This window comes from Carassius carassius, chromosome 21 (genome assembly GCF_963082965.1).
Source record: "Carassius carassius chromosome 21, fCarCar2.1, whole genome shotgun sequence".
NCBI classification, from domain to species: Eukaryota; Metazoa; Chordata; class Actinopteri; order Cypriniformes; family Cyprinidae; genus Carassius; species Carassius carassius.
Genome location: NC_081775.1, coordinates 13,892,448 through 13,910,073, shown reverse-complemented (window position 1 = coordinate 13,910,073; position 17,626 = coordinate 13,892,448). Strand labels below are relative to the sequence as shown.

General features: G+C 36.3%; 1 protein-coding gene across 27 annotated transcripts in view; it reads left to right on the top strand.

The window, feature by feature from the left end:
* The first annotated feature begins 442 nt into the window (after window positions 1-442).
* Window positions 443-17,626, top strand: part of rimbp2b (RIMS binding protein 2b) — a 141,174-nt gene continuing 123,990 nt past the window's right edge. For all 27 annotated transcript variants that reach the window (XR_009422760.1, XR_009422759.1, XR_009422761.1 and 24 more), the window contains exons 1-2: window positions 443-559; window positions 4,638-4,769. Coding sequence is in view for 20 of the 27 variants with exons in the window: in XM_059503423.1 (XP_059359406.1) it covers window positions 4,641-4,769 (129 nt within the window). In the remaining 7 variants the exon portion in view is untranslated. The remainder of the gene's footprint in view (window positions 560-4,637; window positions 4,770-17,626) is intronic.

Sequence of the window (17,626 nt, the reverse complement as noted above, 5' to 3'; positions counted from 1 at the left end):
TCACTGTTACCATGAGAACCACAAGTACCATGAGTGTTTGTGACGAGGCTGAAGCAGGTGCGTACATTGATGCTCATGGGATTTTACCCTGGACAGCAGCTGTGAAAATCTCCCTCAAACACACTCACATTATTAAGACAGTCTGGATACTGTTGGTGATATCCATATGCACTTACACTGTATGATGAGAGCTGAATAAATGCCTCTCGTGACATGACACTTTTAGGACATCCTATCTCTGCTATTGAGTTGTGAGTGAGTGGGCAGAAGCACAGACATTATGTAACTGAAATGTTCCTGCCTCAGAGACCGTAAGAGAGCATCCACACACACACACACACACATGAGAGAGAGAGAGCCAGTGAGAAAGAAATAAATTAAAATCTCACCTGACCTGGTTAGGATGAGTGAATAAAGAGATGAAGCTGAAAGGGGAGACAGTGATTGTTTGTAACAGTGATGGGACAGTCAGTGCTTTTCTCTCACTCTGTGTGTGAGTCATTGTTTGGCTGAGCAGCAGCAGTGTACTGGAAACCACAGAGAAGGACAACAACAAAACGTGAGTGCGTGCATAGGTATGAATGAGGATTTGCATTTTAAAACTTTATTTATTTATTTGAGAGGTTGGTTTTCAACTGAATCCAAAAGTTTCCAGATTATTGTAAATTTAATTTAAGTTTCTTGCGTACTACTGATCCCCGCACATGACCTGGGTGAAGAATAGCCTATTTGCACAAATTAAGAATTCGTTCCCTGGTTTAGTAAATCGTGGCTACGTTTTACTAAAACCAGGAAACGAATAAACAAGTCATTGGGATGAATTGTTCATTCATGGCCACGATAAGTGTATTTTTGTGCGGGGCTTTGTACGTACTGTCTCAACAAGGCCAAATTTGTGAACAGCTACTAAAATTACTTCTGGAATACACATCTACACGTTTAACTCTAGTTGAGTTAAAAAAAAAAAAAAAAAAAAAACAGTTGAGGACAAAAAATGATGAGCTGGTTGTTCCTTTGTAACAGAGCAATTACGTTAATGTTTTAGAGAACAGGCAGGGTTTGATGATAAATGTCAAAAACTGAACGAAATGGATTAAAATCATGAATTATTTGGAAGATTCAGAATCGGTTTAAAACTTCAGAAGAAAACATTAGCATGTAGCGTACTTCCATGCTTTTACTGTGGAAAGGGACAGATGAAAAAAAAAATCACAGTGTGTAATTGATCTGCTGGTCAGTGTTTCACTCAAAGAATAGCCTACATTTATTTGTTAATGGATTGCATTGTCTTTATTTAATAATTAAAAAAAAAACATTCAAATACTTTGGAATTCAAGAAATGTTCTTGAGCAGCAAATCAGCATAATAGAAAGACTGAAGTGATCCCACATGAAAAAATACTAAAGTAATTTGTTGTAAGGTAAGGGAAGGCATGTTTATTTATATAGCACATTTCATACACAATAGTAATTCTAAGTGCTTTACATAGAAGAGAAGAGAGAAAATGAAATAAAAAATCACAACAATAAAACAAGGAATTTAAAAACTAAAATTTATTTAAAATTGATTTAAAAGGTTAAAAATGAATTTAAAACAGTTAAAAATAGAAAATGTACAAGAAGGCATGTACAAGAGTCGTGACTGGAAACAAAACATCTAATTTTTGCAATGTTTTTTAGATGATAGATGTATGTTTTTTAGATGTATGCTGATTTAGTTACTGCTGTAAATACTGTAGTGTTGTGGTAAATACTATACTGGTAAATACTGTAGTGTTTCTGAACTATACTATAGTAAAGTGTATTATTCTGTATATATTATAGTATTTACAACACTTTAATGAATGCTACAGCATACTGTATGTGATAGAGAACTGATAAAATGTAATAAATACTGTAGTAGTATACTTAGATTTTTACTGCAGTGAACTGTAGTCTATTGTAGTATAATATAAAATATAAATTATAAATATTGGGTACAATAATTTATTTAATTCTTAAAATAATTAATTCAAGTACTTTAGTATATTGTTCAAAAACACTATAGTATTTACTATAAATTGCTATATTATTTTTTCATGTGGGATGACTACTAAAAATTCAGCTTTGCTATCACAGGAAATATCATTACAAAGTTTTAAATTGTAATAATATATCACAATGTCACTATTTGACTGTATATATTTGATCAAATAAATTGCAGTGTGTTTGTTAGTATGATTTCATGTTGATTTTTCTACAAATAGGCCTACCCACTTTTCAGTTTACTGTATAAAATCATGGTAACAGAGTTATCTATTAAGACTGTCCTCTGCTAAAAACAAACATTAAGTTTTTAAACGTAAACATTTAATAGTTTTTTCTTTGTTTTATGTTGTTAAAATACTTCAAGGAAAATTGGGGAGATTTTGTTGTCTTTGTTCCTGCAGTTTTGATCATGCATGCAGAAATGTGCTGTCCCCTGTCAATGTTAATTGTTTAATTAGTTTTGCACAAAAACATAAAAAGCATAAAAAGGCACAAAAGTATCTCCATGTTTGGTGGAATGCCCCCTGTCGGGCTCCAGCAGGTTTCTCTGTTTTGGCTCGGAGGGGATGGATTGTTCTACAGCGCTTGCCTCAGGCAGTTTCCTCAGTTTCCAATGGACTGCTATTGAGTGACTGTATTCATAGCCCTTGCCCCGTCCCAGGCAAGCCATGTGTCCTCTCAGCAGTACTACACCGCACATCTGTTCAGCTGCTTTCTTTCTCCATTATCATTTAGTCAGACTCATTTAAGATGCACTGCTATCAGAGGAGATTATGTTCACCCCCGAGAGGGCATCTCCTGTTCCTCAAGCCGCTTTCTTCATGGCCATTTTTTGTACAGTAACGATATAATCCAGCGCTCGTTTTTATGTAACTCCAGTGAAGTACAGATATTAATAATCCCACGCGGCCTGTGGCACGCTGGCTCTGTGACATCACCGTCAGCCACAGCGGAGAATGACTAGAGCACTGTGGGTAAACACACTAAAGAGCAGGACATGGAGTGCTTTGTTGGAGTTCACAGAGAGCAGGGCTGCCAGCGTGTAGATTATTCATAGATTATGGGCCATGGTATGTACCGCTTTTGCACACAGATGTGTGGATTAAGACATAATTGATTTGTAGATTATGTAATGTACTGTTATGTTGATTTCTGTAGAGTATGCAATGTACGCTAAATCTTAGAAGCTATTAAGTGTATTTGTATTGTCTTTGGGTATTATGTTTGCTTATATTTAAGATTATTGGATTCATCATTGTAAAATATCATCTATAGTTGTGTTTATAAGAATGATTTATGTTGTGTGTGCAGGGGTCATAGAAATGTTCGATTTGCGATTTGTAGGCATGATGTAAACCGTGCTTGTGTATGTATCTGTGTGCATTTTTGTTTCAACATCTGCAAAGTAGGTTTGTCAGATGTGTATCTTGACATACGATAAAAGATTTTCATATTTACACTACTGTTCAAATGTTTGGGGTCAGTAAGATTTCTTAATGCTTTTTACAGAAGTGTCTTATGTTCACCAAAGCTGCATTTATCTGTTTATTTGTAAAATAATAATAATAATAATAATAATAATAATAATACTGTAATATTGTGAAAAAAGGAACCTCCCCCTTTTTGGCATTATTCTTGTGGTGGCAAAGCTGAATTTTCGAGAAAGAACAACATTTATTTTTGTATAGAAATCTTTTGTAACATCTTTACTGTCACTTTTGATCAATTTAAAGTAATAGTTCACCCAAAAATTTTTAATTTGCTGAAAGTTTACTGAAAAGTTTACCTTCAGGCCATCTAAGATGTAAATGAGTTTGTTTCTTCATGGAAAAAAGATTTGGAGAAACGTAGCCTCTGAATGGGTGCCATCGGAATGAGAGTTCAAATAGTTTATAAAAACATCACAATAATCCACACGACTCCAGTACATCAATTAATGTCTTGTGAAGTGAAAAGCTGCATGTTTGTAAGAAATAAATCCATCATGAAGATCTTTTTAACTTAGAATTTATATGTGTGTGTGTGTGTGTGTGTATAATGGAATATTATAGAATAAAATTTAAACTAAATTAGTGCATGATTTTACTGTTGTACTTTGTCAAAATACTTTGTGTACTTAACAAGTTTTTTTAAATAGTAAACATTAGGAAACATAATTCCAAACTTCAAATAAGATTTAAAACAGATATAGAAAATCTTAAAAGATAAACAGCTTTGCTTTGAAGCAACAGCAGTTAATGTAAATCTTCATGCATGCATCCACGCCACTAGGTGTCAGGAAAGATTCAAAGACGGCTGGGATAAAGAAAAGTCTGGCGTAAAGAAAATGAGTGCACCTTCATGTACATGTACAGTAGGTGCATGCTGTTATTTAGACACTAGTTCTGTTAATTAACATCCATTAACATGATCACAAATCAAAAAAAATCTTTAAATCCTTTATATTTAAACAGAGACTAAATACTTCTGTTGTCACATCAGGAGGCTCATAGTGATGTGAATAAAAGTCATTTTACCCCGTTCCTCATTTCTAATTAGTTAAACTGATGGTGCTACACATTTGCCCCTCGGCTTATGCATGTTTAAGTGACATGTGGCTCTGTCCAATAGGAGATGATGGGGGTTGAAAGGCAGTGTGAGGTGGAGGTACTGAAACAGTCCCAAAACGAGTTACAGTGGGTCCAAAAACAGCTGTCAATCATCTCTAACAGAACCAATGGACCAGGCAGGACCAAAGATAAGGTAAGTCTTAGGGTTAAAAAAAAATCTCTACAGAAACATAGATGATCATTTATTGTTTTCGTTTGTAGTTGTTGTACGGACTATAATACAGCATTTTATATAGGTCCTGTGTTTTATGTTAGCTTGGTTGGTTTTGAAATAAAAGATTTATTTGTTAGCAATGTTGTAGTTTTGGATCAACCTCAAGGCTGTGGTCCAGGCTTTACTGGATTGTCCTGATCACGGTTTGGTTTTCTGAGGACTTGGCCTACTCCTCCAAACGGAGCAAATGCCTACTTCCTCCTGAACCCTTTTCCGCCCCTCCTTTACCCCACACTCTCCATCTGTTCTTTCACAAAAACATAAATAAATCACTGACTACTTTCTTAAGTCACTTGGGCAGCTTTACACGTGTACACACCGAGACCGAGAGTATCCTAGGAAAAAATAGGAGCACCTGTGGCATTTCTTTGAGTAACAGATCTACATTTTGTTCTAAACCCACATATGGATAATATCCAATTATATTTAAAATATATTTAGGTGTACATTTCGAATTAAGAAATCTCCATTTGATTCCTGTGAGCTTGTCTGAGTTGGCAACAATACAAGGTGGGTCGAACTTGGCAAAAGATCAAATTCTACATACCATTTGGTCTTATTGTGGCTATGTAGCCATTCAGTTGGCTCCTCTCTCCTTTTATTTAACAAATATACTCAATCCTTCACTTTAACCTACAGTGCTTATGAACAGATACGTTTTCTGCTTGAGATCTGAAGAGGATGGAAATTGCTCACTTATAAAGGGCAAATAACATTTACTTGGCCGGAGTGATTTAGAGATGTTAATGAGTCCCGAGATGTACTCAGGGTCTAGATGTGCCTTTTAGAGATGGGAATCAGTGCAGGTTTATATACTAGAGTGGTGCCATATTTGGCTGTGGTTATGCAATGCTAGATATCCCATGAGACAGCAGAAGGCTCTTTTGGGAGAGATTGAGGGAGATGGGGAGGAAAGAGCAGAATGACAGCCCACTTAATAATTGCTGTGATTGCCAGACAGCAGTATCCAAACAAGTCGTGCTTGTTTTCTGTCTAGTTTAATGGTTATCTCCATGATATTTCTTTCTTGAATCTCATTGCTTTTGATGGGTCTTCTGCTGTATTCATGCACAGTATGCATTCATTTTTTAGTAAGTGTGCAATACCAGTGTGAGGCACAGAGGGCAGTCTTGGCCAATTGTTTCATTGCCAAGTCTGGGGAAACCCTGAACTGTCCAAATAATCCTCCTTAATACCCTGCTGCTCCTGCATCCCTGAGCTCTGATTGGCTGGCGCTGCTGGGAATGGTCCTGCCACTGCACAGTGGGAGATAAATGATTGGTCGCATTCACTCACTGGTGGAAAGAGTAAGTGAGCATGGAGAACAGGAGAGAGAGTGGGTTCACTGGGTTTCTCACAAGGGATCCTCATTAACAAATCCATCTTCTGCAGTCAAATCACAGATATCTGTTAAAGCATGTAATTCACAGAATCTTTGACCCATGGCCTCATGGGATAGTTAAGTGTCCACTGGTTGCACACAGAATCTCTGCTCAATGGTGCTAATTCAGACATCCTATTTATTTAACATTCTGTCTTTTAAATATTTCTGTATGTAGCCGTGATTTTATTTAATTGCAGGAGAAAATTCCTACATTAATCAGATTTTTGACATTGTCTTTAAGTTTCATTTCATTATGTCATTGTTGTTCCAAACCTGGCAGAAAGAAAATGTTGTGTTCAGCAAAAGAATAAAATGCATAAAGGTCTGGAACAACATGAGGGTTAGTGAAATAGAAAAAAAAGACATTTTATTGGTAGATTAACCCTTTAACCTGATTCCCATAACCAAATGAATTCAGTGAACTGAAGGTGGAACAGAAGTGCTTCTCAAGTGGCATTAAGGTGTCTTTACACAGACTGTGTAATGCTGCTCACAGGTGGCGTAAAAGCATTTACAAAACAAATACAAATATGTTTTAATACTGGGGCTGAGGTGGGTCAGAGCAGGCTTAATTTAGTCTGGCTTTTATGCAGAATTGAATGCAGCCTTATCCATGTATGTTTGTGTATTTGTGATATCAGTCGTAACTTTCATTCATATATGAGTATGTCTGAACAATTTTATTTCTGGGTCATAGAGAGAGGATAGTTGAAGAATTTAAGAAACATATTTTTTGAGCAAGGAGACATTAAAAACATTATGATCTACATTTTGAAATCTGAAATATGTTGCAATTGTAAGTCACAATAAAACAGACACAGCAACAGATCTTCAGTATTGTGACGTATGTCTGAGTGAAAAGGTTTATTGGAAAAAATGTAGCGAGGGGACTTTGTTATATCCATTGGTTGTTAAATAGTTTCAGGCAGATCTGAATGCATGCTTGCAGAAGCTGGTAAAAAAAGTAGTTCGTTTTAAGTGGAATAAACAATAGGAAAAGACAGCAAACGTCATGAGACAGGGACCTGACATTTTTACCATAAAGTCAAGTTATGTTAAACATTATGAGGTCTAAAAGAATGAGTGAATGAATAAATGACTTGCAGACATGAATTGATATGTTTTGATCCTTCGGCTGTACAGTATACAGGAATATTATGATAGCTGTGCAGCTTGTAAATATCCTTTTGGTTTAAGGTTTAATCACAATATGGACCTTAATCAGAAAATGATGTTCACGTAAAGGTGGCCAGTGATGGGGGAGGGAATGAGCAAGAGAGAGAGGGAGGGAGGGAGAGAGCATAAACACCTTATTTGACCTTGTCAGCTCCAGTCATGGCCCTCCAGGGTGGATGGGTGATGCTCACCTGGAAGATGATGCTGAAAATGCAGATGCACAGCATTGGGCATGACAGAGAAACTGCATTTACATGACGGAGATGTCAAAGTGAACCAGCACACGACTGTCCTGCTGTAAGCTGCACTGGCTCTGCACTTATGCGTGCTTGTCCTCTGTGAGTGTGTGTGAGAACGAAAGAGTGAAAATGGGCCAGTTGTGTCCACATTGCTTCTGCGTTGATCCAGCACACAGATACAGCGGAAGAGCGCTTTAAACGAGCGCTAAAGGCAGTGTGTTTGTGTGCTGCCGCTGCGCTCTTCCAGCAGTGTGTGTGTGTGTGTGTGTGACAGAGAGAGAGAGAGAGAGAGAGAGAGAGAGAGAGAGAGAGAGAGAGCGCCTGTGCGGTCTCCTCAGTACCGCCCGCTCCAGCGCTTTTCTCTTCCCGACGGTCGTTAATGAACCGTTTTAAGCCCGGATAGCACGGACAGTGGACCGGAGCCGTCAGCCTCCCCTTAATATGACACAGTTGGACGCGGCTGCCTTTACGGGAATCATCTTTTAACGGAAGAGCGGCGGAAGAGGTAGAGTCGCTGTCCAGCGCTTGATTTGGTTCACGCGCTCAGCTGATCTGAGAGCATGTTGTGTTGATAAGGAAGGTATTGGATGTTTTGGTCAGAAATATCTTTTGAAGGCGTTACAGCACGGTTGTTTAGTCGGGCTGATGTTTACGTTGCTGCTTTGGCGGTAAATGTTATTATGGCTCGTGCTGTCGTCTGCACTATATAACCTTATAAAAACACATAGTAGTCTGATGTGCCCTATTAAATGGGCTGAAAACATTATTCAATGTCTTTCTGCCAGTGAAACACATGGCTGTGGGGTACTTTTGTCAATAGCCATTTTAGATTGCAGCACTGCTGAATGTTTCTCACAGTAGCTTTACTATTAAAGAGATAGTCCTCTTTTTCGCATCAGTTGTGAGCTCTTCAAACTCCTCCCAGACCTCGCTGTCATAATCAGTTGTAAGTCTTTGTTTTAGTAATATTTTAACGTATTCTTTTATTTTAAACAACCTAAAAGTGATAGGTGAGGGCAGGGCTTGTCACCGAGGTTGTATCTATGAGATTTTAAGCCCAAAGTCCAACAGGAATGTGTGTTTTCCTCTTGAATGTTGTGTCCTATTTCAAACCATTCATTTGAATATGCTTTTTTAAATATCACAATATTGTGCTATAGCTGTTGTGCAGTTTATATGTCTACATGTTTATATGTTTACATAAAAATTATACAATTTATTAATTAGAATTTAAGCATTTATTGACCATATCAAAAAAGTAAAGACATATACCATGATGCTGTTTTAAGTGAGATACAGAAATAGTAATTGTTCACTACCATGATAACTATGAAAGCGGCATCGTCATGGATCGTGATATTTATTTTGTGAAGAGATTTAATTGTTAGCATCATATCAGTTGATGTCAGATCTGTTTAGACAGTGAATATCTGTCTAAAGGGATAGGAGCACAGCATATTTTATGCACAATTCAACTGTTAACCTGAATTCATTCCAAGCATAATCCGTTTAATAGTTATTAGCAGATGCTTTATTTGGTCTAGACACCAAAACATTGCCGTTTCAAACACCTATGTGCTATTTAACTATTAATATATTCTATAATGACATGGTGTGCCTCTGGTGTAATATATCTCCCTGTAGTAGTGTGATGTGACAAGACCTCATCTGTTACATCATAGTATGTGGAAGGTATAGATTAAAATAAGGACATGATTTAATGAAATTATTGTACAGAGTGTAGTGGTCTTTAACTTTATTCCCATTAAGCAGGTGTTTTGTCCTGTACAAATTGGCATACAGTACATTAATTCGAAGAACAATGATGCAATATGGTATTAGATGTCTCACTCAGGGGTGCAATGACGGTATAGTATTGCATTCTCAGAAAGTTTTCACTTCTTGGAGCTTGTCTATGTGGAAATGGACCTGTAACCTACATGCAAACTTTGAGCATTTCTAGTAGTAAGTATAAGCCTGTTATCATACAACATGTGTGTACTGTTAGTGATGCATGCTGTTGAACTTCTACTGTTGTTATGATTTAGTTTGTTATAGAAAAATGCATTTGGTTCTGCTGTTCTGTGGTAAAGCAATTTACGCCATATAAACAGTCTCGATTACATGAAACGTGTTCTCTCAGAGGTCATAGAATATTAAGAAGAATATAACACCTTTCACACACAGCTTGAGTCTCAACTCTCTCAGCATTATCTATCTGCCTACAAACCCCCACCTTTTTTGTTTGTCAGTCATGTCATCAGTGAAAATGAGTTCAGTGCATATTATTTGAGCATTGCCAGTACAGGCTATACAAGCCATTTTGATAATATGATAAATATGATAAATAATTTATTGACTATTTTCTTTTCTTTTATGTTTGATCATTTATAAACCTTTTAAGACAGACTTACTATGAGCTACAAGTAGAGTTGTAAAATCGATTAAATTATCTGTGTTTACATAATATATGTGTGTACTGTGTATTTTTATATGTATATATATATATAAATACATGCATACATGTATATATTTAATAAATGTATGTAATGTAAATCACATAGAAATGAACACATGTGAATGAACATGAATATCAAACACACAAATTAATAATTTGTTCCTGTGATTTAATAATTTGTAGCTACGTTTTATTAATTAGTTCCCTCGTTTTAGTTACATCATGCCACACTGTACTAATCAATTCCCTCTTTTAGTTAATTTAGTTAAATCATGGCCACGAAGCTTGTCATGCTTGCGACTCCACAGCTTATAAATGTTTTAACAAAGACATTTTTAGAAATCCCTATGGAAAAATTAAGATGAAAAATATATATATTTCCGCAATTGTTAAAAATGTGGGCTGGCACTGTTGCTCTCTATTACAGACCTCGTTGTTCACTCTACTAGTAATTAGTGAATGAAGGAGGTAGGATGACTGATTTAAATATTAGGTCACACACATACCGTGATGCTTCTGATGTTTTTTGTTCAATTACCTGCAGTATGTTGTGAATCTATCACTTCCCCGGGTTATACGAAGCAGATGGCTTAGAAAAATTGTTCTAAATACCATCAGATTAATCGCAACAATAGCAAAATGAGATCTTTGTTCCTGAACACAAAGAACCAATTCAACATTAAAGGCTTCATTAGGTAGATATGACTTTAATTTATACTAATAATATCATTAAAGGGCACTCATTTTTTTTAGACTGGATTTTAGTGATGGCAGTACAGGAGTAGTCTCTCTCTCTCTCTCTCTCCCCTATTCCCTCCATCCCTGCCTTACTTATATGAACAGCGGCAGTCATGTCCAGAATACATAACTGGCACCCCCTCCCTCATTCTTGTGGTCCAATAGAGGGAAATGCTCAACCGGGATCTCATTATAGTGTTGTTTTCAGTTGGGGTTAAAGTGCACGATCACACATGTTCTTTGAGTCTCATCAGGCAGGTGCTTGTACTGCATGTCCATCGTTCTTTCGTTCTGCCTAAAATGCTGTGTTTTTGGGATTATATTTGATTCTTCAGCGAAGAGGATTTAGTGTTAGATTTAGATTTACTAGGGTCCACTCTGTATGCGTGCTGGCTTTGATTATTGTGACGGACAGCAGTCAACGCCATAAGCCTTTCCGGGGAAGTGTGCAGCTGCTGAGGAAATGGACATGCTTGTGAATTATGAAGTATGTGCATGCATGTGAGAGGAGGACAGGGATAAGGAAGAAAGCACAGAGGGAAAGAAAGATGGAGAACGAGAGAGGAAGAGAGAGAAGGTGGAGCGAAGGAGAGAGAAGAGCAAGCGAAGACAGATGCCAGTCAGTGGATGGTGTTTGCATACAAATGAATTTAGAATATAATAGAGGAGGCTATATTTTTGTGCATGGACAGATGTTTTACTGTGAAGGAATGTTTGTGTGTTTACACTTAAAGGAATAGTTCACCCAAAATTGAAAATTTGCTGAAAATTTACTTATCCTTTGGCCATCCAAGATGTAGATCCGTTTGTTTCTTCATTAGAAAAGATTTGGAGAAATTTAGCATTACATCAGGATCCCCTGTCGTGAATGGGTGCCGTGAGAATGAGAGTCCAAACTGCTGATAAAAACACCACAATAATCCACAACTAACGTACATGACTCCAGTTCATTAATGAATGTGTTGTGAACTTAAAAGCTGCATGTTTGAAATAAACAATTCCATCATTAAGGCATTTTCATTTTAAGCATGGGTTCTAGTCATAATCCGTAATAACACTTCCTCCAGTGTAAAAGTTAATTCCCTGTTGTTCACTCAAATCAAAATCCACTGCCATGTTTGTTTTGAACTATTTTGGACGGCACTTGATCTGTGCATATTCCTCTCCTGATTCAGATTAAATGACTTTGACTGGACAAAGCAATACTATGGATTGAGCACTCGTATTTTAGTTGAAAACAATGATTTAAAACTTTATTATGAATTCGATTATTAAATACAGATTTTCACAAGATATTAATTGTTGGACTAGAGTAATGTGGATTACTTGTGGACTATTGTGACATTTTTATCAGCTGTTTGGACTCTCACTCTTGGTGAGCAAGTGAAGCGATGCTAAATTTCTCCAAAATGAAGAAGCAAACTCATTTACATCTCGGATAGCCTGATGCTGAGTACATTTTCAGCAAAATTACTTTCATTTCTAATAAAATACAAAAAGAGACATTTTGAATAATGTGTTGGTTGCTCTTTTAATGCAAGTACAATAAAGTTGCACTAAAATGACAATAGCACAATATCTTTTCTTCAGTATTATGATGTACACTGCTTTCTCCCAGATGTATTTCTTTTAAATGCTGTCATTTAGCTCTGCCTTCCCAAAGGCTTCCATAATGAGTTTATGTGCAATATTCGTCTTGCGTACATGTGGGAACACCCTAAGCCAGAGTGTCCAAGGAACTCCTATATCACGTAACACTCCAACAGTGAAACCTGATGATAGTGTAATAAATCGAACCCTGACCCTATATAGCCCGTAGAGGAGACAGATCTTGCTGTAATTTCCAGCTGTTTAATTGGCTTTAATTGGGATGAATAAAACACAGCTCATGCCAACGTTACTAAGAGATAACCTTGACATTCTATTTAGCCCTGCTGTCTCACAGTACTGGGAATTGAGCCCAGCTAGTCGGCTTGCTTCAGATCTGCCGGTGGAATAGCAGCTCGTTCACTTCCAGCGTCACTGAACTGGACTGTCATCAGTCCAAGCAGATAGATTTAAAATAATAAAAAAGACAGATTATATCCAGGTTCTCCTCTGAGAGCCACGATTCGCTTCTGATTTTTAATTATACAAACACAGCACAGAGGCAGTGATGTTCTATAGGGGTCTAACAGAGAGTCTGCACCATCATTCAGTTACTTATTGGGTATTATTAATCATTTTTTGTGACAAAATGAAAATCTAAGGCTGAAGCTCAGATGTAAAATGTAAATGTAGTGTGCAAATACTACATAAGGTGGCTGCTTATGTAAATAAAATAGTAAAATACTATGGTATATATGGAGCTAACCTTCAGACCTATCAGAAGTGCTTATTTTATCAGCCTAGTATATAAACATGACTACTTCGATACTTTCCTTCAGGCACTATAGACCTTCTTGGTTTAGGTTTTATTGACATGTAAATGTGGGCCATTTTTGCTGCATGGTTTCAGACTTTTTTTCTCTTGCCGTAATTCATATGCCGTATGAACTGCAAAGCTTGAATTGGGACAGGTCCTCATTTAACACTAGTCTGGGACCTAAGAATCAGTGTCAATTGCTACCATTGTTTTCTTGCCAGTGATTAGACGAACACCAGGAGGTTTTAAGGCTGCATGCGAGACAGGATTTAGCTCTCCGTGTGATTGCTTCTGACCTGAGCATATGAGAGCAGAGGACCTGTTGATCCAATCATGTTGGGATTCACACTCATATGAAGTAACACGTTTCAGTAGAGCTGAGCTTGGGAGGCCGCCTTTGTTACGATGTTCTCAGTGACAGCCAAAGCTTCAAAGCTCGCCCTGTAATCATCCAAAAACACCCACCCCATGCCATGACGGCAGGACATCTGGTGTCATATCCGGCAACTTTTTGGACACAGACAGCTTGTTTGTGTTCACATTCTTTGTAAACCAGAACATTTGTTTGTTTATTGTCATGTACGCTAGATTTTTACGCATTTATGTGATTTTATGTTTCATTTAAAGTAGTTGGTGCTTCAAAGCATGTAGCTAATTTCTATTTATTAGATCTCTGTTATTGAATTCAAAACACCAACAAGAGAAAATGAAAATGGCATTAGACATTACTAAGGGTTTTGAACTAGAATTAAATAGAATTACACATGCAGATAAAAAAGGACAAAAAGAAATATTTTAGTTTTTTTCTTGTGGTCCATTTGTAATGGTAGTTAAGTGAAAGATATTTTAGCTTTTCATGACAATTCTAATTTCTTATTCTATTCTATTCAATTTTACATTTTGTAAAGAGACGTTTATGCACTCTACCGAATTCAGTTAAATTTGTGCTCTTATGCTCACCAAGGCTATTGTAAAATAGTATTACAATTTAAAATAAAAATGTTAAAGTATGTTTTTATTATTATTTTTATATATTTATTTTTGTGATGGCAAAGATGATTTTTTTTTTCAGCAGCCATTACTCTTCATTGTCACATGATCAGAAATCATTCTAATATGCTGATTTGCTGCTCAAGAAACATTTCTTATCGGTTTTGAAAATTGTAGTGCTTTTTTGTCTTTACTGTCACTTTTGATCAATTTCATGCATCCATGAAAAAAAAAAAAAAAAATATATATATATATATATATATATATATATATAAATGTACATATTATAATAGTTTTTACTGTCAAATACAATATATACGTGTTTAAGCTGCAGAATCGCAGCTATTTTAACTGGAGTTTTGGGTTCTAAATATGACTCTGTGTTATTTTACATTGACTTTTTAACTTAAAAATATCAATGAAAGTTTGGTTTCCGATGATTTGTTTTCTTTAAGAGTCGTAAAATTGATCTGTGGTGGCTGGCCTGCTGTGGATGTGATAAGTCTGGACTGACATCAATGTGAGTGGATTAGAGGAAAAGTTCTTTTCTATCGCTGCTCACTGAAGCTATCCTGACAGTCTAAGCATATACATGCTAGCATTTAGCCATCATTAGACTCAAATCAATCAAATTTGAGGTACATTAGAGATTTTCTGAGAGGTTTTGTTTGTAAATACAGTTTACTGTGAGAAGGTGTCTGTCTGTCAGCATGTGACTTCACTACTGAAGTTTCTTTGTGATTCTTAACTGTTGAGTGTATGTTTGAGAGAGAGGGATAGTTCTGCTCTGAGTGTGTTATAATGATAAATCCTCTGAGTTGCCTTCATTTGGCTTGTGCTACTTAAGAACCTCATGACAGATGAATATAAACATCTTTATATATTTTCCAACACTGATATATACTCTCATAGGTTTTCTTTAGGCGAAATTCTCTCAAACAGCTGATAGTACTTTTTGTTTGTTTGTTTAGCTGACTAGCTGATGACTTTTTTTTGGATATGCCATATGTTGTTTTAGACTTGTTTGGATCCACCTTTTCTGGGCAAAAAGTGTTGCTTTTTTCTGAGCTTGCTGGGCACTGGCTCAAGATGTGATGTCAGGGATTTCTTCAGTGATCTGGGACAGATTGGAAACAGCTGCTCGGAGACTAACAGAACTGGAATTATGAGGCATTGAGTCTAAACGATGTGATAAAATAAAAAGAGATCAGAAACAAGAGATTAGAACTGTATCATTATTCGCCGCAATTAATCAACTTATTGTGGGGTGGTGTTGGCGCAGTGGATAAGACGCATGCCTTTGATGTGAGAGACCCGGGTTCGAATCCACTGTAAGACACCAGTGTGTCCCTGAGCAAGACACTTAACCCCTAGTTGCTCCAGAGGCGTGCGACCTCTGACATATATAGCAATTGTAAGTCGCTTTGGATAAAAGCGTCAGCTAAATGTAATGTAATTATTAGTGAGCAAATCTGTGGTGTTCATATTTCACACCTCTTCTCTTTAAATCGTGGTCATTCATTAAAAGTGACAGTTTACCACTAAAATAAAAATTCTGCAATTTAGCTACTCCTCATAATGTTGTTCTAAAGCTGCATTTGTTTCTTCCGTTGAACACAAAATGAGATATTTTGTAGCTTCTTTTTGTATAATGAAAATAGATGAAGGCCTTTAAGAGATTATGAATGTTTTTACTGTCACTTTTGATCAATTGAATGCACTATCTGCTATGCTATATTCCGAGTTGTTTGAACGAAACGCTGAGTATGTGTGAGGGAAAAGGCAGCATTTTGTTTATTTTAAAAAAAATTTTAAATATTGCCCTTCACTATAGGAGATAATATATAATACACACATTTTTTTTGGATCTTGTTTTTCTACTGCTTTATTTATATATATATATATTAGTTCTCCTGGAGTGCTGATCAATAGGAAGAAAAGGGCTGAAAGGACCCTTGTTTACTCCACAGAGCTAATTGATTCTCAATGCTGTTCTGATCAATTTCATTTCACACATCATTATGTCAGCATAAATATTGTCCCACTGTGCCCTCAGATAAATGCTTGTCTTTTTTCAAGTGTTATCTTTACACCTTTCGATTCATCTTCACTGCTGGAGATCCACAGAGACCGTTAATGTGTTAACGAGTATATGACCTATTGTCCTCTTTACTTAGCCGAGGCTGTAATCATAATACTACACCTGAAGTTCATTCCTTCAAGCGTTACAGTAATGTCAGCATTTGTGAAAGCAGTGTTTTCATAGCCTGTGTTAAAGGACATTATGGCTTTGAGCAATTTGATGAGGTTTTAAGAGGCTGCTTGTGATGCCACAAAGCAGCTAAAGGAATAAGCTCACCTACAAGCTTTCTAAAGGTTTTTGTTTTCTTTTGCTATCCTTGTCCTTCCTTTTTTCCTCTCTGTGTTCTGATGCAAGACAGAAGGCACTGCATAGAAAAATACAGTTCTCACTTTGAAGTAGGTCTTATTGAACAGGTCTTTATTTACTCCTCCACACTCTATTTTATTATTATTTTATTATTTTTTAGGACAGCAGAAAGAAAAAGAGAGCAATATAGAGAGAGAGAAATAAAATGGGATCACAGCTTTATAGGCTAGATTCAAACACCAGTCAAAAGTTGCAATACACTTTTCAACACAGACTTTCTTATGATCTTATAAACCTTTTGACCTAGGAATTAAATCAGTAAAATTACTGACATAGTTATGAATTTGCCAAAATATTTGTGTAATCTAGGTAAGAGGTATTTTGACAAAATTTAAATATAATATGAGTTCTATATATATTCTGCTCATCAAAGAATCCTAAAAAGTGTCACTGTTTCCACAAACATTTTGTTTTATCAGCAGCTGTTTTCAACATTGATTATAATAAGAAATGCTTATTGAGCAGAAATTCATCATATTGTAATCATGTCTGAAGGATCACATGACAGTGAGAAATGAGTGCTGAAATTATGCTTTGCCATCACAAGAATAAATTACATTTTAAAATAGAAGACAGTTCTATTAAATTGTAATAATATTTTGCAGTATATAATGTATTTTTAATCAAATAAATGAAGCCTTGGTGAGCATTATGGACTAAAAAACATTAAAAATTATTTGAACCGTAGTGCATACCTTATAAGCCTCCCAAACTTTAACTGTAAAATATGACCAAAAATGTATATTTGCAGCTGGAGATCACATCTGCACTTCACAGAGTAGAATTGGTGTGCTGTTCTCTCTTTCTGGTGGTCCCATGTTCATTTGAGTAGCGCACTGAATAGATGAGTGCAGATTCTCTATCTCTGCCTCTTAGTGCATGGGAGTAGCAAAGGCTAATTGAATAGCATATCTGTAATTGGCTAGATTTAATTTGCC